Source organism: Seriola dumerili, unplaced genomic scaffold (genome assembly GCF_002260705.1).
Source record: "Seriola dumerili isolate Sdu_G_001 unplaced genomic scaffold, Sdu_1.0 BDQW01000019.1, whole genome shotgun sequence".
NCBI lineage: Eukaryota > Metazoa > Chordata > Actinopteri > Carangiformes > Carangidae > Seriola > Seriola dumerili.
In genome coordinates, this window is record NW_019174274.1 from 935,468 (window position 1) to 960,745 (window position 25,278).

The window sequence follows — 25,278 nt, forward strand, 5'->3', positions numbered from 1 at the left end:
GAGCATCTGCTTCCTTTTTCCTCCTCTTCTCTCTCACTCACTCTCCTGCTTTCCCTGCTATCAAGCCTGGCTTTAGTCACACACACCCTGGCAGGAAAATACAAACACACACACACACACACACACACACACACACACACACACACATACACACACCAGAATGGCGTGTCCTTTCACTCTTTCTCTCCCCTCTCTTCTCCTTTCATCCTTTCTCCTTCAAGTAGTAATTCATGAAAATTCATGGTATGACAAATTAATTTTGCCTTTTTGTATTATTGTATTGAGATTCAATTTTGGCTTAACAGTCCCACAAAGATCCTTGAGCCTCCCTAAAATACATGACAGTATTTTATACCCAGTGCTACCTCTAGCTTAGCTTTAGGTATTCAGTTTAAACGGAGACACACATTAAGGAAGTTAGGGAAACACTCTGATCGCTTTGGAGGTTTGTAGAAAACTATTCTTAAATTTTTCCCCTTGTCTGTATCTGAAATCTTCTTTTCCCATTTCAATCTCTATTTATCTGGGGAAAGTGGACTGAGCATGCTTTTCTAGTTGCATCCAGTCTCTCTGTAAACACTGATTCATGCATTTGAAGGACACTCCTTTATTTGTGTCCAAAACATTGTATTCTGGTTTGATAGTCTGAGGGTGCACACCTCTCCTGCATAGAGGTGTTCTCCTCCTTTACCTTGTAAGCTCCTGACACACCTGCGCATGTAACCACTCCTTCTACCGTGCATACTTGCTGACTGTCTATAACTGTCCCCCTCTAGCGAAATCTAACATGAAATGGCTTTTGATGCGAAGATGTGCAGCTGTAAATCTGATAAAACAACAAGCTGCTACCTCTGGTTTAGTAGTAGGGGCTTTAGACTTGGAGTCAATTCAGATTTTGGTTGAGTCCAAAAAATAAGGACATTAGACTTGCAAGAAAATGTAAGAGGCTGCATTGGTGGGGGCGTGTCGCTTCATGTACAGTGGAGTCCAGTTTCAGTACAGTTTATAACATTATAATAAAAACATCATATATACAGCATTCATGTTACAAAGTAGGGTTTTTTCTTCTTCTTCTGTTGGACTGTTAGACTTGAAAAGCAAAGTCCCATGTTTTGATCTCGGACTTGGTCTCACTTTTGTGAAAAAAATCCACTTGTTTTCATTCAGAGACTTGAAAGACTTATAAAGCAAATTTAAGGCTTGTCACTGGGACTTGCCGTCTATGACTTAAGATGACACTCATTTGTTTAGGGAAGATGTGGAAATATTCCTTTGCATTTGTCATTTCTCCAGCCAGTCAGGGAATTCAGTTCTGTTGCTCTACGTCCCTGCTGCATCATACATTCTGCACATAAATAGCACTGACAACAACCTGCTGGTTAGGTGCTCTTTGACACAGTCACCCATATGTGCACCAGGCACATAGCTGCCATTCCCAAGTGAAGCAGGAAATGAAAAGCACTGGAAGACAAAGTTAAAAAAATAAAATAAAACACCTCATAGCTTTTTAGGAAAATAATCAGTTTGATGGCAGGTAAATCCTTCTCATCCCTATTTCAACAATATTCTGACCTCAGGGTCACAAGTTTCTTGTAGCTGCCATGTAAAGTGTGAAATTGAAGGTAAAAGTGGAGACTGGAGGTTCCTCCAGGACATCAGCAATATGTTTCCTTTCTCTGCTGCTCTTTTGTCAATCAGTCACTGATCTCACTATCACCAGGACAATGGCTATGAAGTTTCTCTTTGTTCAAACTGCATGTGACTGAGAGGAAGGGTCTGCGTCCTGAGATCGCGTCTGTGTGTGCGTGTGTGTGTGTGTGTGTGTCTCTCTCTCTCTCCTCACTATCTCATGAGTGTGTGCATCTTCTATTTGTGTGCAGCTGTTGCGTGTGTCTTCGTGTCTCTGCATGCTGCCATTTGTGTGTCTGTTCATACACGTGCTGTGCTTCCTTGGAATGGTGTGTGTGTTCTTTGCTTCCTTGTGCCTGTGTGTGTGTGTGTGTGTGCGTGTGTATGTGTGTGTCATCCATAGAGGACAATAGCCTGGGTCATCTGACTGAGAGGCTGCAGACCACTAGTATCACATGACAGAGGCTGAAGGCCACGTCTTTGTTACCAGGCCTATTGTTAAAGCTAAGGAGACAGCTGGGGCAGGGGAAGGGAATCACTGCATGCACAACACACACACACACACACACACACACACACACACACACACACACACACACACACACACGCACACACACACACTTATATTCACACAGATATAGAGGAAGACCATACAACTACACACACACACACACACACACACACACACACACGCACGCACACACACATACATTGCCCCCTCGTGACTCCAATCAGGCTCAGTGACAAAGATGATGCCTTCTTCTTCTCAACTGGAATACTAAGACACACACACCCACACCCAAACACACACACACACACACACACACACACACTGCAGATAGCTATAATTATAGTGACAGAAACTGGCAGGTGGCATTGTCTGTACCATACCACTTTCTGTCAACCAACAGCAGAGAGAAAGAGACAGTGAGGAGGACTTGAGTTACTTAGTCCTCATACTTGCTTAATGACACTGACAGCAGCAAAGAGTGTGCTTTCACATGAACTGTGTGTGTGTGTCTGTGTATGTATTAAACCATGTTTCCGCAAAATATATTTTTATAATTGGCATTAGCAAATAGTTTTGTAGGAAATGAAATGATCAACAGCTCGGTTAAATATTGAAAAAGATAACTCCAAAGATAAAGCACAAAATGATGTTTTCACTTTTCTGACCTGTTCTTAGTCTTTAGCGCTTCATTAGCCTACAGCTAACGATATGTTGCATGATGCAAATCCCAGTGTCCTGTGTCAAAATCTGAAGCTTTGCACACCAATCCACAGGTCACATTTAACTTTGGTCCAGCAGATGTGAAGCAGTTTTTTTTTTTTTTAAATTTTATTCATAATTACTGCAGACGTCATCAGATCTACACAGATTGTTGATGGGAATCTCCCAGTCTGAAATGATTCCCAAAGATAGCTGAGTTATTTCTATTTTGAATTTGAATAGAGGGTTTTGGTGTCCCATGACAGTCTAAAATTCTGTCTCAGATGTGTTGGTTCCCCGTTAAGATATTTCAACATTAAATATTTAATTTTCAGAATTCCTTGGCATAAAAAAATAGTTGTATTTTAGCTACTGAAACCTGGTGTAAAGTATCATCAATTAGTAGCTCGGTTCCAGCAATGTCTCTCGTGGTGAAAGCCTTGTAAAACTATCATCACATGAACCCTCGTGTGTAAGACTTAAGTGCCAAACGCTCTACGCTTAAAATGACAGATCAGAGTCGTAGAAAGAGGGAGGAGAGGAAAAGAAAGCAGGATAGGTGTAGTGTTTGAAATTCACCGCCTCTCTAAAGGCTGATCCGTTTCTCCGAGTGTGTGTGCGTCTTCTGGGTACGTTACAAATAGAAGACAAGAAAGTTTAGGTCAACAGAAAGATGGAGTAAACGTTAGGGGGAAAAATATAAATGTAAGGCTAATGGATTGAGACAGATGAAGCTTTAATATTTCAGTGTGTTGATTCACTGAAACATCACTGTTCACAATAAAAAAAAATAAACCAATGAACCCAAACTTAAGCACCAAGGCATTTATTTAAAGCTGTAGAGCATTTTCTATTTGTAGAGAGAATCTGATAGAAAGCCCACTTTGAGTGTCGATTCCTGAGAGTTGCGCTCTGTCCCTTTTTCAGTGGAATCGTATGAAGAGGAAGCGGAAAGGATGAGTGAATAGATGAATAAGGGGAGAGAAAGGATGACAAAGAATCTAAAACGGCGGAGAAAGACATGAGAACTTCAGCCTTTCATGAAGTGCACAGCTTATGAAACAAGATAGCCCTGAAATGTGAGTGTGTGACCACTCGGTGGCCTCCAAGTGTGTGTGTGTGTATGTGTGTGTGTGTTTGTGCCGTTCAAAGTCAAAGGGCAGATTTCGATGGCAACCACACCTACACTTCAAGGGAAGGTATCTCTGCTCTTTCAGATGAACACAAATGAGTATCTGTGTGTGTGTGTGTGTGTGTGTGTGTGTGTGTGTGTGTGTGTGTGTGTGTGTGTGTGTGTGTGTGTGAGTGAGGCGCAGCTGTGCTGTCGTTTGGTGCTGACAGAGCCAGTGAGGATCCTTGAACTGGAAAGATGAGAACGTCCTCTAGAAGGCTTCATAAAACCGTCTCATTGTCCCTCCTCACACACACACATACACACACACACATATACACACACACAACTATGACAACTTCATCCCTTTACAAGACTTCAGGCCTCTATTCTTTGCTTCACATTTACTTTGTTTGTGTGTGTGTGTGTGCGTGTTTGGTGGAGAGTTTGCGCATGTGCTCTGGCATGTCTAAGTCACCAAAGTGTAGGTGTACTTCAAATATCATACCAAAACTTTAACACACACACACACTCAGGCAAGTTAAGAGTGCCTTGCCCAGTGCTGCTGGCAGACTTAACCAACGACTCATCAATCAGTTTTCAATATAAAAAAAGAAAGAGGAAACGTTCCTCTTCCTCTTGGCAGAAGGTGGAAGCTGACACCTTTCCCTGAGTGTCCTGGCAAAGAAAATCTCTCTCTGTCTCTTTTTGTTTTCCCTACTTTTTTTTTGAAGATGAGACTATTCCCTGTCTCCTTTCCCAGCCTCCTTCCTTTCTTTGCCTTCCTCATTAGTTAGTGGGCAGAGCCGCAATTAGGACAAAATTGTTTCAGAGAAGAGGGACTGTAAGGGAGGGGAGGGGAAGGAGGAAATGGGAGGCAGTAAAGATGGAGAGAAAGAAAGGGGGAGAGAGAGAGAGAGACAGAGGTAAACAAGAAAGAAGAGTTGAAAGAATGTGGCTGGAGAGGAGGGGAGGAGGAGGTAATTAATGAAGCTGCTATAATTACTGAGGCCTGTTTACGCCAGCTTTGGAAGACAACACTCACACACACAAACTCCCGACAAATTACACTCACCTTTCCACAGCAATAATCTGCAATTATTATTTAAAATGCTAGAGGTGTACATTGACTAATGACACAACCTTTTCATAATAACCCATCAAACCTAAGAACACTTTCTCATTTCACCAGGTAGACGGTGTCGACTAAGATTAAATTCTTTTTTAACCAGGAAGACGTAAAAAAAAAAAGGAAATTATTTAACCTTGCAAGACCAATTTTTACTGTATAATTTAACAAAGAACAGATTTGTATTGTAGAAAGCAAAGCTGAGGGGAACAAAGATGAGAAGATGAGACAAGTAGGGGGAGAGAGGAAAAAGAAGATAAGATGTAGATCTGAAGGGAGTCCAGGAAAGAATAAGACAAAAGTTGGAGGTCAGAGGAAGAGTGGGTGAGATGGTGGGAGAAAAGGAAAGAAAAGAAGAAGTGTGGAGGACGGGGAGAGAAAGGGACAGCAGTAGAGGAGGAAGAGGCAGCAGTGGACAGAAAGGGAGTCGAGAACAAATGAAAGGGGGACAAAAGAAGAAGAGGAGAAAGGAGAGGAGGCGACGGAGAGAACATACTGACAGAGGACAGATTCAGCAGGAAGGAGAGGGAGCAAGGAAAGAGCAAAAAGAGGAGGAGAAAGGAGGGGAGGGGTGTGTGATGGGGGACAAACCAAGGTGGAACTCTGATGATGCTAAATTTGGCAAAAGGAGAAGACTGACTGTGTGTGTGTGTGTGTGTGTGTGTGTGTGTGTGTGTGTGTGTGTGTGTGTGTGTGTGTGTGTGTGTGTGTGTGTGTGTGTCGGGAGACTTGCTGAATCGGCTGTGGTTCCAGTTTCACGCCTCTGAGTTTGACAGAGGGGGAGAGAGAGGGAGAGAGAAGGAGCGAGAGAGAGGGTCCCTAGCCAGTAATGTTCCCTCAGGGCGGACGGACGAAAGGATGGTGGAAGGGATGGAGGGAGGTGAAGGGAGAGAAGGAGGCAGGCAGGAAAGGGGACAAAGTAAGAGAAGGAAATTTATACCTACCTTTGCGAACACATTATCGCACAGAGGACGCACATGTTCTTTTACTAAAGTCCTTATCAGCATCTTCTCCTGATTACAGTTATATCTAATAGTGCTGCAAATTGGCTCTTTAACTCTGAATCTAGACCTTTTTTCAACAGTTGTAATTTTGACTTTTCTACCTTTCGAGCGCTGTATGTAAATGAACTTTCAGAGTATTGAGGGCAGTCATCTTCTCATTGTCTCTGGTCTTCCCTGGTCTGTGTGTCAGTACGTTTAATACCCAAATAGATCCAGCTGAGTTCTCTTTTGGCTCTGATCAAGTGTCATGTCCACACCTCTGCAGGAGGGGCATGTGTTTTTAACCGCTTCTGCTTGTTAAAACACCGAGAGCCAGAGAATGATGGATGTTCAAGGAAAGATAGTGAAACCATTATATTCACGTAGTCTTTTTGGAAAATCAGATCTGCAAGTCAAACAATTATCTCACATGTACATTCTCAATAGACAATGATAACTACTACAACATCCCAACTATGAGGGTAAAACAAAAAAATACAAATGCAACTTAATAGTTTATCTATCTCAGCCTCTGGTTTCAAGTATCCTCACCTTGATTTTCATATTGAACTGAAATGAACTTAACCAAAAGTAATGAAAGCCGGAAGGCTGACAAACGTACTTAAAAATGTGTGATAGGCTTTCAAGGATTGTTGGCACCAATTTAAAGTATAATTGCTATGTGGTTGAAAGGCAAAGCCACCGTCATGGTTCCTGATTCCTCACCTCAGTATGAACCCTACCCCATAATCCCTAAAAATAACCCCACTGAAGACGGGCCAGGGTAAACACAAATTAACACAAATTATTTGCATGTGTGTGTCTGTTTCCTGTACAGGTTCTTTACATACACACCTGTAAAAAGCTACCTGACTCTCGTTATGCAAAGCATGCAAAGCATTTGCTATTCATTCGTCCAAAGAGGATATTCAGATACCTTAAAGTCAGCGTGTGTATGACTGTCTGTGTGTTGTGTCTGCAAATCTTGTTCTTTATACATTTAAGCTTCAACATTCGTCTCCCTAAGCAAAAAAAGAGTGTGTGTGTGTGTGTGTGTGTGTGTGTGTGTGTGTGTGTGTGTGTGTGTGTGTGTGTGTCAGTGGTGAGGTGTGCGCTAATGGACATCTAAATGCTGCTGATGTTTCGTTGGATAGTTTAAGGCCCCTCAGGTCCCCTTAGACCGATATTGGGAGAGAAAAAGTGAGGGAGAGAATGTGACTTCTGCAAATCGCTTTGACAAGGACACCCGCGCCTCGAGCGGCGTGTTCTTTCGCCTCATCGAACACACACACACACACACAAACACACACACACATACTGCGACATCCACACCTCAGCAGAATCGTGAGGTGACTGTTGCGCTCCGAACAGCTGACTTGGTAGAGGACGTTTGTGTGAGTGGGTGCAAGTTATGCTGAATCCAGTTTTAATTCAGTTTTGAATGTGAAGAAACAGAGAAACAGTTTGCAAATGATGAGAGTCTTAATTTTCTGAAGCAATGTGCAGTGGATAAAGGAAACCTGTAACAGCTGAAATATTTTGGAAAGAAAACCAATCACATGTTGACTAGACTGAAGGCGAACTGGCCCTCTATCCTGAATTCCAGCAAAGGAACCTTGCAAGGAATTTAAAAAAAGGCTTTGTATTGAGTAAAATGCTTTTTTTTTTTACATGTTACAAAATGTTTTGAGAGGGTTTAAGATAACTTTCACAAGTTAGTAATTGAATACACAAACTTTCTTGCCATTTTACTCTGTTGAGCTGAAGAAGCTTTGTTACATCCCTCCAAACTCTAAACTGATCATTATATCCCAACATCTGGCCCATCTTACCTCAAAGTCATTGGCCTTGTTGTAGTGCATGTTGAGTGCCCTGAAGAGCTCAGCGTCGCGGCCGACTGTCATCTCCTCCGAAGCGGTTACACCCTCGTTGATGGCCTGTCGGGCAAACTTCTCCATCTGGATGTAGTAGAACTCCCTGAAGTTGCTGAACCACTTGATCAGCTGGGAGGTGATGCAGCGATTGAACTGGAACAGTACACACAGAAAATGAATTACATTAAATAAGCAATATACATTTAGATTTAATTTCCACTGTGTTTCAGAAGTTCATTTTATATTGTTTTAATTGTAATACATTCATACATTTCTCAGTATTCCAATGGGCAGCCCAAACAAAACAGGGGTAACCTCTCTCCCTTTACTCCAATGCGTTCTGGTCTATTGACGCCAAACACTGATGTTTAGTGTGGAAACATTTTATATAGAACCATATTGATATATAACACATGACAACTATGGCCATTTATTCATGAGATACTAACATTTAGCTCTTCTGGAAATGTAAAAGAAAAATGTTTGTAACAGATTGTAGTGATTTACAAGGGCTATGAAAGATTTTAAACATGTCGTAAAAGGTTATAACAGATTTTAGTTTCACAGTGAGATGGAGTAGATTAAGCACTGAATGTTGCTTCCTGTGTGATGGTGCTGTAGATTTACAATGGAACAGCCTGTTTGCTTTGGTACTTATTTGCATGGTGGTATGTCATCAAATTTGACTGGAACTGGGCTTCTGTATGAATTCTTACAACATCTACAAATGAAATGACTTTTGTACAGAGTGCATTTTACACGCGGTTAGAAACTCTTCTTACAAGGTTAGTCCTTGAAAATCTTCTTTTTCACTCAAAGAAAACTTTATCAGCACTGAGCTGAGGTCTTTCTGTACTTCAAAACTGATGAAACGGGCACCTTAAACACAGGAATCGCTGAAAGGAAATTAGCAGGCGAACCTTGAGTTTGTCTGAGTTTGTATGCTTTTCATATTCTTCTTTAGGTGATCCAGTTGATGTTAAATGTGTGAGTTTGAATTCAAACAACTTTTGTTTTAGCATGTGCTTTAGTTTTGGTTGAGTAATTTTCTATACAGTGGAAATATCATTCAAATTTGGCAATCTGAACAGGAGAAAACTGTTTTCATTTACTTGTATTTTCTTGTGTGTGTGGGGGTGGGGTGGGGGGTGGTATGTGCATGTGGGTAAATGCATTTGAAGGCAATGAGCAACAGAAACCCTTCCTCCAATTAACTCTTAACTAACACACACGCGCACACACACACGCAGCCATACACACACACACAGTAAAAAATATTTCCATTTATCCACCTCATTAGCCACTAAAGCAAAGTCTAAACCTTGAGGGTCTTTGTTGGAAAAAAAAAAATCTGCCCCTAGAAACCTTCCTAATCAAACATGAATGACCCAAATATTCAATATATTTTATTATTGTGCCAGAATGAGCTTTCAGACTGAGCAGAACCAACATTAAACAACTCAACAAACACTGTTTCTACCCCGCAGGCCTGAACAGAGCACTGCAAATATACGCTGCCAATACAAGACATTTACACTTGTTGTCCCAAAAAATAATGTTTACAAAATCAGAATAATGGAATATTTGACCTCCACTTTTACTCATTTAAATATATTCCAGCAGTCAATGTGAAATATCAAAAATATTTACTACAAAATGTTCTAGTTCCACTTATGAATAGAATATTGATCACCTTGTAAGTACTGTGTGAATGAGGAAAATGAGGGAGCAGTGTTTTTCAGATCTGATCTTACTGTCTTCTACAGTGTTGGATTAAATCATTTGTAGGCTTTCATAATAGTCGTATTTATGTGTGTGTGTGTGTGTGTGTGTGTGTGTGTGTGTGTGTGTGTGTGTGTGTGTGTGTGTGTGTGTGTGTGATATCTACTTGCATTTGCATCTCTTCCTCATAAGTAACTGAACGCGGAGAAAAAAAAAAAAAACACAGTGACAGCCCCAGTGAAAGTGTATGTGTGTGTTTGTGTGTGTGTGTTCGGTGAAGGGGAAAAACGGCTTTGACACGGAGATTAAGCTTGGTATTGTTACAAGACATTGTCTCACAGGAACAAGGGATGAGCGAGAGAGATAGGGGGAAAGAAAGAGGGAGACAGAGTGAGAGAGCAATGAATGGAGTGAGGTAGCACGGAAAAAGGAATGCAGTGAGAGAGAGAGAGAGAGAGAGAGAGAGACGAGCAGAGGATGACAGAGAGGAAAAGAGATATTTTTTCAGGAGCGGTCAGAGGGGTGACATAATGGAGCATAACTGGGGGGCTGGTGTGTAAGTGTGTGTGTGTGTGTGTGTGTGTGTGTGTGTGTGTGTGTGTCTGCAGCAGAAGGAACAGGAGTTGGTTTTACAAAGCATAGAGACAGGAGGGGAAAGTGTGTGTGTGGGATGGTGGGGGTGGGGGTGTGTTTTGACCCACAAAAGATTTGCACGAAGGGAACGTGATAACTCAGCAATTAAAACACAAGCACACACAGTTGCACACGTAAGACGATGTCATCTGTCCATCTACAAACACAAACAGCAACCTGGCACGCAAACAACATATGTACACAAAGCCATTAACCTATGTAAAAACATTGGAAACTATATATATATATTTATCGACATTTTTATACTGTATAGACTTCCAAATATTCCTTACCAAAGACGTTCCACTGCAAAGTGTCAAAGGCCACCGCACATCCCATAAATTTATTAACATAATTTATACACTAATTGGCACTAATAGAAATTTAAACTTTATTAAACCCGCCAAGTCTAGCAGAAATGTCGAGGAAGTGAGAAAGATGGTGTCGTCAGATAAACAATAAAAAAAACTGACACTATTTTAACACTCAGATTAGAGCTAATCATTTAGTTGAGAAAGTAATCAGCAACAATTTTAATATTTGATAATAATTTAAGGCACAAGGGTCCGCTTTGAGCAGCGTGACGTAAAAATGTGCGAGGGTCTGCGCAGACCCCAGACAAGAAAATGGATTCTTGGTTTGAAGAGAGCTTGTGCGAGGAGATTGTTGCCACACTGTGCAGTCTGGCCAGATAAACTACAGCAGACAAAACTAAGACCCCGTCTGATGTCTTTTTATGTCTTTCCGGGGGGGCGTCAAGTTGCAACAGAAGGTGCAGGTGTCAGTGTTTCTCAACCCGATAATTTGTTTTTTGAAAAGGACAAAAGGCCTATTTCAGGAATTACTTAATATGTAGACAGGACTGGGAAATACAAACACATATGCATACACCCAACCATCCGACCACCTGCCCTCCCACCCACTGGTCCCGTCCAGCTCATCACAATCAGCACAAACCAAAAAAAAAAAAAAACAAAACAAGAGAGGCGAGAGACAAAAGACAGACAGAGAATGGAGGTGGGGGGGGGCAAAACGCTGAGCTTGAGGAATGCCATTTTCTGTTTACAACGAAAAGGGGGAAAGAGAGTGTCAGAGAAAGTGTCAGGGTGCCCCGACTCCCCTCTCCTTCCCTTGATGGTGGGTGTCGTCAGGCCCCCCAGGCCATGTTGGAAGGGCAAACACACACATCCTTTAAGAATCTGCCCACTTCAACCAGATTCGTCGTGGCTCGGCACATTTTATAGAGGACAGCGTGAATGTGCACGATCAACATAAATTCACTGAGTTCTAACACTGAAGGTTTCCTGTGGATCCTGGAGGAAAAGCTGTTGTAGGAACTTTTTCAAATTATGTTTTCAGGCATTTCTGCTTTACTCGACAGTATACACTGCACGAACGTCGTATGTGTGTGCGTGTGTGTGTGTGTGTGAGCAGCCTCTTCATGACTTTGGCTGACTGTCTTTACAATGAAATGTTAAAGAAATGAGTTTCACCTGCTGCTCAGTAGCTGTTCTGGTAATGAAAATACTGAGCATTTAAAAAAAGCTTGTTTCAACGTTTTCCCACACATTTCTAAATAAGTAAAATTAAAGCTACATCATTTCATGCTACACATCTCTTCTGTCACATCAGTGCATGTTGAGCCTCTACAGTCCCCACAATTCAGATTTAAATGCTTTTGTGGAAACGCACATGGTAATTACTGAAGTTCAGTTATATCAGTGTCAGTAGATGAGCTGTTGCTGGTTCATGTCCTGATGTTGCCAAATTGGCTGTGTAACTCTAACTGACAAGACGGGTGAGAGGCGGGTTGGATGCTAATTGATTCCTGCTGAGACGGCGGCATCGAGATGTCATTTCAGACTCTCAAGTCTTAAGAGCTCTCGCTGATGAATGTGTCGCTGCTGTCGTGTTCAGTGTGTGCGCATGTGTGTGTGTGTTTGCGAGTGTGTACAGTATGTAGAAATCCTCAGCTGGCAGGGAACATGTGAGCGAGAGTGTGTGTGAGTCTGGAGGAACTCCCTGAGCCAGCGAGCGTCTAATTAATCCTAACTCCTCCAGTCTTAACAAGGTCTTAATTACTCTCACTGACTCTCTCAAGACGAGACAGCAGCGACCTCAGCGTCTCATGCTAACATATATGATTGTCTGGTCAGAAGGCAAGAGCTTTCTCTATGCAATTAAGCTCCTGTGTGTGTGTGTGTGTGTGTGTGTGTGTGTGTGTGTGTGTGTGTGTGTGCGCGTATGCTTGCTCATCTGTGCCTAAAACAGTTGTCAGCTCAACCCACTTCCCACACCAAGTGAGGGGGACATTGTGTGTAAGAGGCTCATCTTTAAGAACCAGTTTCCCATAGACAAAGTCCATTCAAGTCCAATTAGGGGAAGCCATTCAGGGCCCTAATTCCCTTACAGTGAATCTGCCTGATCCTCCTAACACATGCTACTTATTGTTCCCTGGGAAGGAGGAGGGAGGAAGGGGGGAGGAGTAAGAGAGAGAGTGAGAGAGAGAAGAAGAAAAAGAGACATTGACCCGGATTTTGGAAATATGGTAATGATGAGGGTAATGAATGCAATGGGACAATGAAACAGGACACACACATACACAGACAGACAGCAACAGGGTGCTCTCTCTACTCAGTCCTATACACACACACACACACACACACACACACACGACCAAAGCCTTGAAAAGAACAGCCTTGTTCAACACAAATAGGATTATCCATGATTCATTTTTTTATTAAGGAAAATATTATCTGCAGAGTTCCTCCCACAGATAAATACGATGGATTAACCAGGATTACGACTCAATTAAAACTAAATTTGACTGTAAATCATTATTTGCATAAAATATGAAGGACGAGACATTTTCTTAAAGGATAATGCTGTTGAGACGTCACATTCTTCTTATTGTCAACAAATTCAATGTAACAACCAAAAGCATCAATTAATTGCTCCCGCTGACACATATTATCTGTATGGACAAAGCAGGATATACCTTATTTTTTCTGTGCAACAGAGCTCCAAAACCGATGAGAGAACACATCAGCGAGCCGAACTGTTGCACTGATCGACATGTTCCTTCATTAGCATGAATACACACTGTAGTTTATTTAGCCTCAATCCCACATACACAGACATGTTGCTGTAAATACTCACTAGAGCATCAAAGCTGTATTCTTACACATCTGAAAATAGTTTGAGTAATTCTTGCTGAAAATGACAGTGCTCAGCTGTTTTAGATTAATGAACCTTTTTAAAAATGATAGACTATATATTTGTGATGTTATAATATTTAGATCTTCAGTAGGAACCAGGTTTGGGCCCCTGTGCCACAGATGTGATAGGAAAGGTGCAAATTATAGAGAGACATACTAACGGATTGTAGGTTTTGGTCTTTTCATGGGTTTCATTTATGAAGATTTTTCATTAAATCAAATCCTGCTTTTCTCTTTGTTGGCATTGTTGGAGTAATAGTCATTCTAAGCATTTCTGGTCTATAATTACTTCTATATTTAGTAGTTTTCTTTGTTAGTAGCAGAATCTGCCGTCTGCACTGTGGATTCCAGCTGACCACTCACGCACGAGATGCATTGCTGCTGTAAATTTGACTAAATGTATAGATAGGAGACAGAAAAAGATGTAAAACCATCTACACGAATGGTTTGCTTTGTCTACAAGCTGCGACACTGTTTACTGTCAGTCCTTAAACCTCATACAATAAATTCCAATAGAAACATTTTTCATTCCATTAAATCCCCGTCCTGTGTGCGGTTCTGACTGCAGTTACAGATCGAAGCGGTAAAACCGTCCATCTGCTGAGCAAAGTGGCAGGCCAAAGCACTGCAAACATCTCCTAATCTAAATCCATGTTTGCTGAGATGAAGAGATTAATTGAATATCAGTTTGGATATAAACCCACAGATTGGAGACTAGATTAATTTTAAAAGCTAATATCAATCTCCACGAGATGAACTGAGCGTGTGTATTAACTCATTAGTCCTAATTTATTCATTTTCCAAATTAAACCCCAAAGCCACAGTTTATTTGGCCACATAAATATTAAGCATATTACTCAGATAATGGAAAGTATGACTTAGACAGGGGAAGTAAGCTGATTATGGAAAATTGTCAATGTCAGCACATAATAGTTTTAAAGTGTTTTCTTTTTTCTTTCCCTGTAACTGAAGGGTGGCCAGACTTTTAAAATGAAGTTTTAGTAAATGAAGTTTGGGGATACACAATCATTTATTATAACTCATTAGCTCACTTAGCTCATTACTATTAATGTTGAGATTCAGAAGTTCCGAGATATTCTTCATTTTCATTATTTATTTTTTCTTTTCTCAGTAGACTTTAAGAAAAAGTGAAGCTTTAAAATTCTACTGCCAGCATCTGTGTACAACCACCTAATTAATTTATTCAGCACATTCACTGCTCTCAAAACGGTGTCGTTGTGACATAGAAAAATGCTAAATTTTAATTCAGAAATTCTTCCAGAATGAAGAGCTTCTAGCTGGGATTGTCACTATGCAACATATGTTTCCGTCTTTGCAGAGTGAATGTATTAAATAATTTTTAGCCTGAAGATAATGCAATGTTTAATGCATTGAAGAAATTCTTTGAAACCTTTTAAGTTTGCATTTAATTTATTTTAGTTTTGTTTCTTCGGTTGACATTTTTAGAATTATCAGTGTCACTATGACAAAATTAGACTTTTTGGAGAAATTAAAGTTTTAGAGCATGTTACTTTGGCATATATCTGATAATTGGTTGATGAAATCCATAATTTTCTGCTTTTATTGCATCATTAACACTAAAGAGAGCTATAGCTGGGTACTATGATGCCCATTTTTATTACTTAATGGATTCCAGTTAATGACAAATCAGAGTCGCACAAACTGGGAGCAGGTAGGCTTAGCAACCTTGTGTTTGCCTAGCAACCTGGTGTCCCAGCGACCCTTGTTGCCATGGCAGCTGATAAGGATGTGGCACTGTCCTGAGGAAGTGGTCACCACAGATATGAGCCAAAGGGCAGCTGGTGTGTGTGTGTGTGTGTCTATACGAGTGTGTGTGTTGCTGCTCATTTGAATACAGTGTCCTGAATCCGTCGAGGAGCCGTATGCTCCTTTTGCAAAACACATAGCAGCCTGTAAACACAAAACAATCAGCGCCTTTGTTTTAAAGCTGTTGTTCTGTTGTCATCCCTCTCATTTGTTTGTCCTCCCCTCCCCGCGTTCCCTCATTTTCTCAAAACACCACGCAACACACACACACACACACACGCACACACGCACACACTTTCCATAATCTTCTTTTTCCTTCTTACTCATTTTCCTTGTCTTGCTATTCACTCTCTTGTTTTCTTAATGATTTCATTTCCTTTTCTTCCTTTTTCTTCATTTTTTCTTTCTACCTGAGCATCGTGTCATCTGCCAACACTTAGACTGATTATTTGACTTGTCTCTGTTTAAAAAACAGTTTAACTTCTCATGTTGTGTTAGTGAGAGTGAAAGTGTGTGTGTATGTGTTTCGGGTGAAAGGGAGCTAGAGGTTGAGGCCGGTGTGTGTGAGTCTGTGTAGTTGTAGTGGTGGGGGGCTTACAGTATGTGTGTGAGAGGGAAAGTGGGCGTCGTCACCCCCCTTCCCAACCCCGGGCCGATTAAGGCCAGAAACTCTAATTATGCCACAAAGACGTGACAGACTGGAGCACCCATCTGCGCCGTAGGGTCTCTCTCTCTCTCTCTCTCTCTCTCTCACACTCACATATACAGAGTAACGGAATAACAAACAAAATTGAACCAGATCATCAAATGCGCACAAGTCTAAAACAGATGCATGTGAGACTATTTGACAGTGAAAGTTGGTGTGGAGAGAAAATGATCGTGAACATTAAAAACCCATCTCTAACCAAATCTGAAGACTGAATGCGTCACACACAAATACAAATAGTTCGTCTGCTGCATCTGTCACTGAAAATCACACTGATGTGATTTTTGAGATCTCATTCTGAAGATGCCGTTGAATTCCCATCGCTTCCTGTACACGCTCTGACCCTGACAGTGACCACGTGGCCTCTCATATTGCTTGTCTGTTTGAGTCATGGTATGAGTCACTTCCTGCTCTCTCTCTTCTGTTTCAGCAGTTATGCACATTGAGGAATTCATTTTGACAGGGCAAATTCAAAATCCCAATGCAAACCTGACTTTTTCTCTATCTAGTTTTAAGAATACATGACCAGCTTAAGCAAAATCTTAAACTTGTGCACAAGATCTGCCTCTTAATGTGCTCTGCATGATGAAATGATAACAGTTTGTCCTATTAGCACATGTATAGTTTTAACCTCAAGAAAGAAACACAGTTGCTTAAAATCAGAACAGGCAGGACTCACGCTTTTGCAAACATTTTGTATTCATTCATTTGCTGATTTTCAGTTCATTGTATGAGAGAGTGTGTGTGCCTGCACGGAGTTTATCAAGGTGAAGCTGCGTGTCTCATTGTTTTAAACCTTTTCTAAAAAAGCACTTCATCTCCTACAATCTTAAGAGAAATAAGAACATTGAATTCAGGGTGAAATTAAAAGGTCCAGAAAAGTCAGATGAAAAATGACAGAAGAGAGGCTTGAATGTGATGGAAATGGATAAAAAGAATTAGGAGAAAACAGTGATAAGAGGTTCATAAAAGAGAAGAAATTGGAAAGAAACAGCTCGGAAAAGAGAGGAGGAAGGTGAGGTCTTACCTTGACGTCGGAGAAGTACATCTTGAGCATGTTAGAAGAAGGGTAGCGGGTGTAGAAAAACATCAGCTTGGCTTTCTTCAGGTGGTTAGGAGACAAACCCTCCTGAATCTGAAAAATACGATGTTAAGGAGCCAGCAAGCAAGTACCAGTAAATCATGTGAAAATATATTGTTTTCTCTCAGTCAGTGCACATTATCATCAACTTCATATTAAGTGATGAGTTTAAGCGACATTCTGTTAATGTTGGCTGTAACACGGCAACAATCACAGTTGTTGTATGCTGCACAGAACGGTGCCTGCGTCTCCGCTAAAGCAGTTTGGCATTTAAATTCTGCATTTAAACCTCACTAGTGAGGAAGTGTGGTGTCACCAAACTCAAACTGTTATCTTACAACCTAGCTACACCCCTCTGTTGTTACCAGAAACCAGACAACATCCATTTCCGTTGAGACAGAACGTCTTGTTGCATGGTTTCCACTTGTCAGGAAAATGCTAATGGACCTAAATGGGAGTTGCTGGTTACCACAGTATCATTTAGAAGAACCACAATGGGCTCAGTGATAGACTAGCTACCTGTCCAGGATGAACCCTGCCTCTCACCAAATGCACGATGGGAGAGGCTTCAGCAACCTTCAGCCAAGCTCCTAAGAATGATGCTGGGCTGTGTAGCATCACAAACACTGATATAACTCTTTGCATAATCAGACCGGTTTCAAAAGTCTCAAAGAGCCATTCATGTGTGCTCAGCCAGAAAAAGGCTCCAACACAACCAGCCTGGCCACAGAAGAACCTAAAAATGACCCATAGACTTGAGGGTGTCTGAAAATCTTTGAGCAACTTTAATTAGACAGATGGACAAGGAACTACAAGAAGCTCTGCCCCCTTCCCTTAATTATACCTAAATTATTTTTAAAACACAATCTACAATAGCCTGTTCAAAACAGAGAGCAACAGTGCTGAGAGAAGATTTCTGTGACCTCGTAGTGATTAGTGACAAAGGAGGGTGACAGCAGTACCGTTTAACACAACCACCAAAATCCAGAGATCGGAGAGACCCTGGTCTCTGGTAGGTGTGTCATTTTACACCTAAAGTCAAAGCAAACACAAGCACCTGCTGGCTTTGGATCAAATCCCAAATTCACTCCAGCATCTCGCCGACTCTGCAGCCCCAATGTCAATCCCATTGTCTCTACATGGAAAATAATAATTGTGGAGGCCCTGGTTGCAGGGGCGCCGAATGTGTGTGTGTGACATGTATGTGTGTGTGACAACAGCTGTGCCCCACCACGCTGCCATTTCCCCACCACATTAACAGCCCTATAATCTATCAGAGAAGATGAGGCAATCAATGGAACCCCCTGCAAGGTCAATTAGCACACAGACAAATACACACATAAATACACACTCACACAGACACACCCACACACACATGTACAGAAACCCCAGGGGCCCTATATGGCTGAAAGAGGGAGAGTAGCATCAGCACACGGGAGAAGAGGGAGCGAGAGGAAGTGAATAAAGTGTAAAGAAAAAGAGAGATGGAGCAGCGTCAGGGCAGGAAGCAGAGGAAGAATTAGAATTTTTAGTTTGGCCTTTTAATTCTCACTAATTGTTTTATGTTCATATTAATTAGGGCTGGGCATTGCCACTCATTTCCCGAATCAATTTAATTCCAATTCACAAGGTCCCGATGTGAATTCTGATTTGACTCAATTTGATTCAGTATCGATTCAGTTGTAGATAATTACAGTTACAATACCGTTTTTGCTTCGATATGAAAGAGATTCTTAGAGAACTAATGCTGTAAATTGTGCCTCTAACCTGGTGCATTATTAGAAATATTAATGCTATCATAAGAACATTAATGGAAAAAAGCCATAGACTGTAAAAGGCATAAAATAAATGATCAATCTCAGGATTTGACTAGATATTTTATGAGATTAGTGCGTGGTTTGCCAGTGATCCTTTTCATCAAATTTCAAAAGTAGTGGGTTGGATTCAGTTAAGTTTGCTGAATGGGTTTTAATTAACTTTCGCCAGTTGTGATGTTAGTTTGAAAAATGCTGTTTTTCCACTGTAATGTACCTTCAACTGCTACAACACAAAGTAACCTGACTATATGTTACATATTAGCGTGATACCACAAGACTGTTCACTTGGCCTCAATAACTGAAGAGAGTCGAATTGTCATCCCTCATTCATTTAGGAGCAGATACGTCAGATAATCGGACAACAACACCATCACCTAGTTAACATTCATACCAACCTGTCACTATCGCTGTTTAGTTCAGGTAAATACACCGTGTTCAGTTTTTGCAACCTGACTTGTTTTCACACACACACACACACTAAAGTACACAAGCATGACTCAGAGTAAACAGTGTGAAGCAATATCATGATGAATAAAAAGCAATAAAAAGTGTGTGTAACAAAAGCTAATGTGAAAAAACAATGCAACTAGTGTTGTTCTTTTTTCTTCTACTCATCCTCCTGCCTCCTCCTCTTTTCCTATTGGTGTGTGTGTTCATCCTGATACACACCAGGTGTATCATCAGCTGTAACTTGACCTTGCTGCCAGGTGTGTGTGGTGGGGGGGTGGGGGGTGGGGGTGGGGGGGGGCGTATTTCATAAATAAATGGGGGACATCTGCTCAGCTCAGTACAAAGGATTAAAGATACACAGACCTGAGAGAGAGCATGTGTAACTGCTTTTGTGTGGGTGTTTGTGTGCCTGTCAGGTGAACTATGATTGATGCAAAACAGCGTAACCTAACTGTAAGGCTTAAATCCACCGACAGTGACATGATCTATTATCCCTACATGGAAATCAAATAAGGATGTGCTTCTTAAACTAGAGCGGAAGAAGGAGATGAATAAAATAATATAAACAGAGTAAAAACAAAGAAGTTCGAACAGAAATTACAAAAATGAATTTTTTCTTCTAAGGATCATCAGAGGATCAGAGTTTATGTGAAATATGGCCTATTTGAGAAAATAGCCATGAAGTTTGGCAAGTTTTCACGAGAGCTAAAACTATATTTAAGACACAAGTGATCAGGGACGCGCCCGTGGCTCAACTGGTGGAGCACGTACCACTTAGGCTCATGTCATCCCGTCTCTCTCCCCAACTTTCCTGTCACTCTCTCACTGTCCTTATCTGAATAAAAAAAAACGCCCAAAAAATAATTAAAAAAAAGACATAAGTGATCTGTGCAACTAGTCCTCATGTTTGAGAAGCTGTTTTCTTGATGAATAACTTTATAAGAATTGTTTAGTTGATTTCCTGTTCATCCACTCATTGATTAATCAACTGATCATAACAGAATAACAGTGTAACTATAACCCCAAGTTAACATGGAATAAAAACTAAATTGACTAGTGTAGTAAAAACCAACAGTACCTAAAAAATAAAAAAAAGGAGGGTTGAAGGGTGGTCAGTATCTTTGAAATACTAATGTCCAATTTCAAAGATTTTTTTTTTTTCTTCCAAATGAATGGAAAAGCATTTTGGAATGAAACGGCTCAGCAGGATCAAGAGACGTGTCAAATTTTTCTTTTTTTTAATTAAAGCAACATCTAAATTGGCTTTGAAGACGACACTGTGATCAAATCCTCATCACAGCTGTAAGGAGTTCCTATTAGTCAGGTTCAAAGTCTTATTTTTCTTTTCACTTTGTTCTTCAAACGTGCATGCGTTTGTGTTCACGCGCCTGTTTGTATGCAGTCAAATGTGTGTGCATGCGTAGTGGCCGGGAGAAGCCCTCTCCATTTGAAAGGTTAGGAACAAAAAGATAAACAGCTACCTGCAAACACCTGTCCTCATGCACACGCCATGAAAGGGAGTGTGTGTTTGCGTGCGCGCGCGTGCGTGCGTACGCGCTACGAAAAGGAAGCAAACAACACCACACACAGCTGCCGAGTAACTGAGACAGAAGGCCAACAAATGAAAGCAAGTAGGAGTGATTGACAATGAGAGGGCGAGAGACAACTAGCTAAAAACTGTAAAGAGGAAACCAGTGTGTATTTTAGATATTACACTTCTCCTAATGTGTGCCCACATACACAAAACAGAAACACACATTTAGAAAGCTTCTATCAATGAGGCCAATCATTCACCTGTCCCTCTGCTGTGCTCTTTGAAATATGATTAGCTTTGAGCTCCTATGTACAAGGTCTTACCCACACCCACACACACATGAACACACATGCACAGACACAGTAAAATATGATTTGCTTTGAGCATTTATGTACAAAGTCTTTGTGATGAAAGAGAACCTAACAGCACAAGTGTCTCAGACAGTGGGAACAGAGAGAGAAAGAGTGTGTGTGTGTGTGTGTGTGTGTGTGTGTGTGTGTGTGTGTGTGTGTGTGTGTGTGTGTGTGTTGAAGAGGGACCTCACTAGCCTCTCTCAGCACCTTTAAACACCACAACCTGCTGCACAGACTTAAAAGAGCTTGAGAGAGCAGCGTGCGACCTGTTTAATCTTCCCTCTCTTGCAAGACCCGGCGCGCCCCTTTTCATCTTCCCCACTCGGTGAGGAAACAAGAGGGTTAGAGCAGGAACCAATTAATGCAGATTAATTGATGTTAAAGACTTTCTGTGACTACTGGCTGCTGCCTATAAGACGTCTCAGTGTGTTTGACTGTGGTAAAAATGTGACTCTTGTGGAGCAGAGAAATCAAATCTCTGCTTTCCTAGTGCACAAACAAAATCTTAAAGGTATTATTTTGCTAATATTTCACATATTCAGTGTAATACGTAATGACACCAATGTGTCCCAATTCAATACTATATGCTTATTCTATATGGCAAAGCTGGACAGTAAATTAAACAATAAATAAATAAATGAAATTTGTGGACTGCAGTCTGGCGCTGATGTAGTATGGAGTTGGGACACATCTGAATTCTAATCTGAACTCATAGATTTAACCACTGAAAATTGATACGGTGAGAATAACCTGAGGGTTTAAAGCACTCGTAAAACATTCACACACACACAGGTACAAAACCTTACAGTGACAAGGATACAGTGCTGCCTGAGTAGGGCGATATGTCGGCAATGTCTTGCAGGTCCCCACACTCAGACTTGATGAGGGACAGGGACAGACCCTCTGGCCCATGCTGGCTCGGTGAGCTCTGCCTGTGGTGGTGGTGACTGAGATGGCCCCCTCCGAGGGCTGCCATTTTGGTTCTGAGGCTGACAGTTTCCCGCGTCATGTCCATGGAATCGGGGGAGGACCGATGGTGGTCCTTGGGCCCTGGGGGGTAGCCAGCTCCACCCCCATGCGACCCCAGGGGGCTCTGAAAGGGGTAACCCATAAGGGGAAGAGGGAATGGGTGGCGAAACGATGGAGGGCTAAACCCGAGAGAGGCTGTGAGGGGAGAGGGGTGCAGGGAGGGATGGTGAGGAGGAGGAGGAGGAGGAAGAGAGGGGTTGATGTTCTCTCCTCCACCTCCCCCGCCACTTTTGCGTACCACCAGTGGCAGTGCCTCTGTTTGGTCGTTTGGCGTTGGTACACCACTCAGTCTGCCGCTCAAACCACCAAATGAATCCAGCGGGCTTGGGACAATTACATCACCAAAGCAGTGCAGCCTCGGGTTTGAGGAGTGGTAGTTAGGGGTGGGACTGCCATCACCATTCAGAGTGAGAGCCAGGGCACCACTGCCAAAGCGTGAATCCGGGGTGAGGGAGGGGAGGGGGCCGAAAGGTGGAGGACACGAAGAGGACGAGTTAGAGGAAGAGGAGGGTGCAGCTGGTGTGTTGCTGTGGCAGCCATGATGGTGACTGACAGCCTGCTTGGGTGAAGAGAAGCCCTTGACGACGGTGTCAACGACCTGCGACACGGCACAGTTCAGCTCCTGCTTCAGCGTCTCTGCTAACTGCCTTCCTCCTCCCCCCCTTCCTCCCGCTGCTCCGCCTCTCCTCTTCATCACCCTTTCTCCATTCCGCTCCTCTTCATCCCTGCCATCAACATCTTCCTCGATGTCTCCATCTAACAGGGCCTGTTCGCGGAGGAGGGCTCGGGCCCGGTCCAGGAACAGACCTGGGTCCAGCTCAGACAGTTCGTCATGGCTATGGCGCCCTCTGTCCCTGTGCCTCTCCTCCAGGCCGTCAGAGCGGATACTGTCCTCTGACAAGTTCCCGTCCTCCTCTCTTTCTCCTCCTCGGTCGACCTCTCCACTCTCGCCATTCTCCTCCTCTTCCTCTGTCTCTGAGTCGTAGATCTGGTAGAACTTCTCCTGGAGTTGGCGCAGTTGTTTCTGAACAAGAGAGGATAGAAAATGTTAGCGATGTCTCCTTTAAATATCATGGGAAAATACAAAGAAGAGATGAAAATACTATAGTATGCCTTTAATTATGTGCAACCCACTTGACTTTAAAGAAAGTCATGTGTTCTTCTGTTTTGAATGTGCAAAACACCAAGCAATGATTTTCCTACATCAGTTCTTGCTTCTCTCTAGGTACAAATTCAAGAAATATGTACATACTGTCATATTCCTACTGTTGAAAAGTTGGCCTTCTTTTAGACCCTGAAATCCAGGGTCTAGTGCCATGTTGCTCAGTAAACTCTTGAATCTCCAATAACACAGACAAAAGCATCAACCGTCATCAACTCCCATTTTATTTTTTTACTCCCATTTTATATATATATATATATATATATATATGTATGCTGCAGATGCCCTGAATGTCATCCCCTACCAACCTGCATGTCCTCCAGTTGCAGTTTGAGCTGCCGTCTCTCTTCCTGTCTCTGCTCCTGCCTCGAACACACCAGCTGGGTGAAGCTGTGTTGCTGCTGTGGCAGACGCTGCTTTCTCTTATTCTCCCTGTAAACTTCACCGATGCCGACGACACCGGCCCGCGAACCTGGAGAGCTCAGGAGGGAGGAGGGACAGTCACTCCGGATATGGTTGTGGTTGCTGGTGTTGTGGCTGGTGTCTCCTCTGTGATCGTTGCTGCTGTTGCTGTTGTTGCTGCTGTTCTCATTCTCACGGTTGCTTTCTTGGTTGTGGTCGCTGCCGTTGGGCCGGACATGCGGCGAGTGACTCATGCCGCGGATGATGTTTTCCACGCGGGCGCGTTTGGCACGAAGGTGCTCATCCGACAGCCTGTCCAAGTCAAAGGAGGAGAGGCAGAGGGGCTGAGAGGGAGCATGGGAGTTGAGGCTTGAAGGAGGCGGTGGCCGTCCGAAAGAGGAGGAGGAAGATGGAGGGGGAAGAGGAGGCCCAGGAGAGAGGCAGTCAGATGGGCTGTCCTGGTCGCGGGAGGAGTTGCTGCAGGCGTCCTCGGCCTGGATCTCTGAGCCTCCACTGGACAGAGCTCCACTCCCCTGTGATGGACAACAGGAGGACAGAATTAATAAACAATTAATGGATTAATTGAATGATTTAATGGATGAGGATTGAAGACTATTAAGGGCCTTGTTTGTTTGGTTGATTTGAAGGGTGAAATGCAATGGCGGCTAAAACCATTAATTATCAAAACCGAAAACATCTAATTGATTAATTAACTTAATGTTTCATCACTACCTGTGTGTTTGTATATACCTGGAAACCTGAGTCACTGCCTCCATTCTTTCCTATGTTATTCTTCAGTAGCTGAGAGATGATGGTAGCACCGGGGAAAGGCATTATGGTGTCTTCATACGAGTTGGCCCTCTTCAGCAACTTCCTCAAAACATTTGACTTCTCTCCATCACTGGTTGTTCCCCCGTGGCCGTGACCGACCAACGAGCAGTCTCCGTCCTGATCAGGGCCGTGCGATTGGTTCATGCTGTCGAACAGGGTCTCTCTGGCGCGGGTGAATATTGCGCTGCCCACAGTCCTTTTCACCCCGATGTCGACACGTCGGCGCTTTGTCTGTCTGGTTAGGAGGGTGGTGCTGTCATGATCAGGCATCCCGCAGGGCAGCTAAACGGACATGACCAAGGGTCCTCACAGACACGGATGAGAGGCGTTACCTGGTCATCAATAAAAACAAACATGATGCTTTTCAATATCACTCAGGAAAAAACATTTTGCTAAACTCTACAGAGAGTATTAAAGTTTTCATTTGCAAATGAGATTATCATTTAGCAGAATCATGCGTGAAGTGATCATTTTTTGGTCATAGAAAAGCCCATTCATAAAAATTTGTAGCTATATTTAATGACTTTTAATTTTTAAAATAATGCTGGTCTGTACAGGAGGAAAAGAAGAAGAAAAATGTTTTGAATTGTTGGATGTACTAGCACTAAAATGAAAA

General features: G+C 42.3%; 1 protein-coding gene across 1 annotated transcript in view; it reads right to left on the minus strand.

Moving 5' to 3' along the window:
• The window catches only part of LOC111233941 (prospero homeobox protein 1-like), a 30,790-nt gene extending 5,858 nt beyond the window's left edge, over window positions 1-24,932 (minus strand). Inside the window, exons 1-8 of the mRNA XM_022761874.1 lie at window positions 24,582-24,932; window positions 24,028-24,364; window positions 23,738-23,901; window positions 23,219-23,291; window positions 22,826-23,182; window positions 22,059-22,759; window positions 17,031-17,138; window positions 7,895-8,089 (exon numbers count right to left, since the gene is read on the minus strand). Coding sequence (XP_022617595.1) covers window positions 7,895-8,089; window positions 17,031-17,138; window positions 22,059-22,759; window positions 22,826-23,182; window positions 23,219-23,291; window positions 23,738-23,901; window positions 24,028-24,364; window positions 24,582-24,932 — 2,286 coding nt within the window. The remainder of the gene's footprint in view (window positions 1-7,894; window positions 8,090-17,030; window positions 17,139-22,058; window positions 22,760-22,825; window positions 23,183-23,218; window positions 23,292-23,737; window positions 23,902-24,027; window positions 24,365-24,581) is intronic.
• Between the last annotated feature and the right edge of the window lie 346 nt (window positions 24,933-25,278).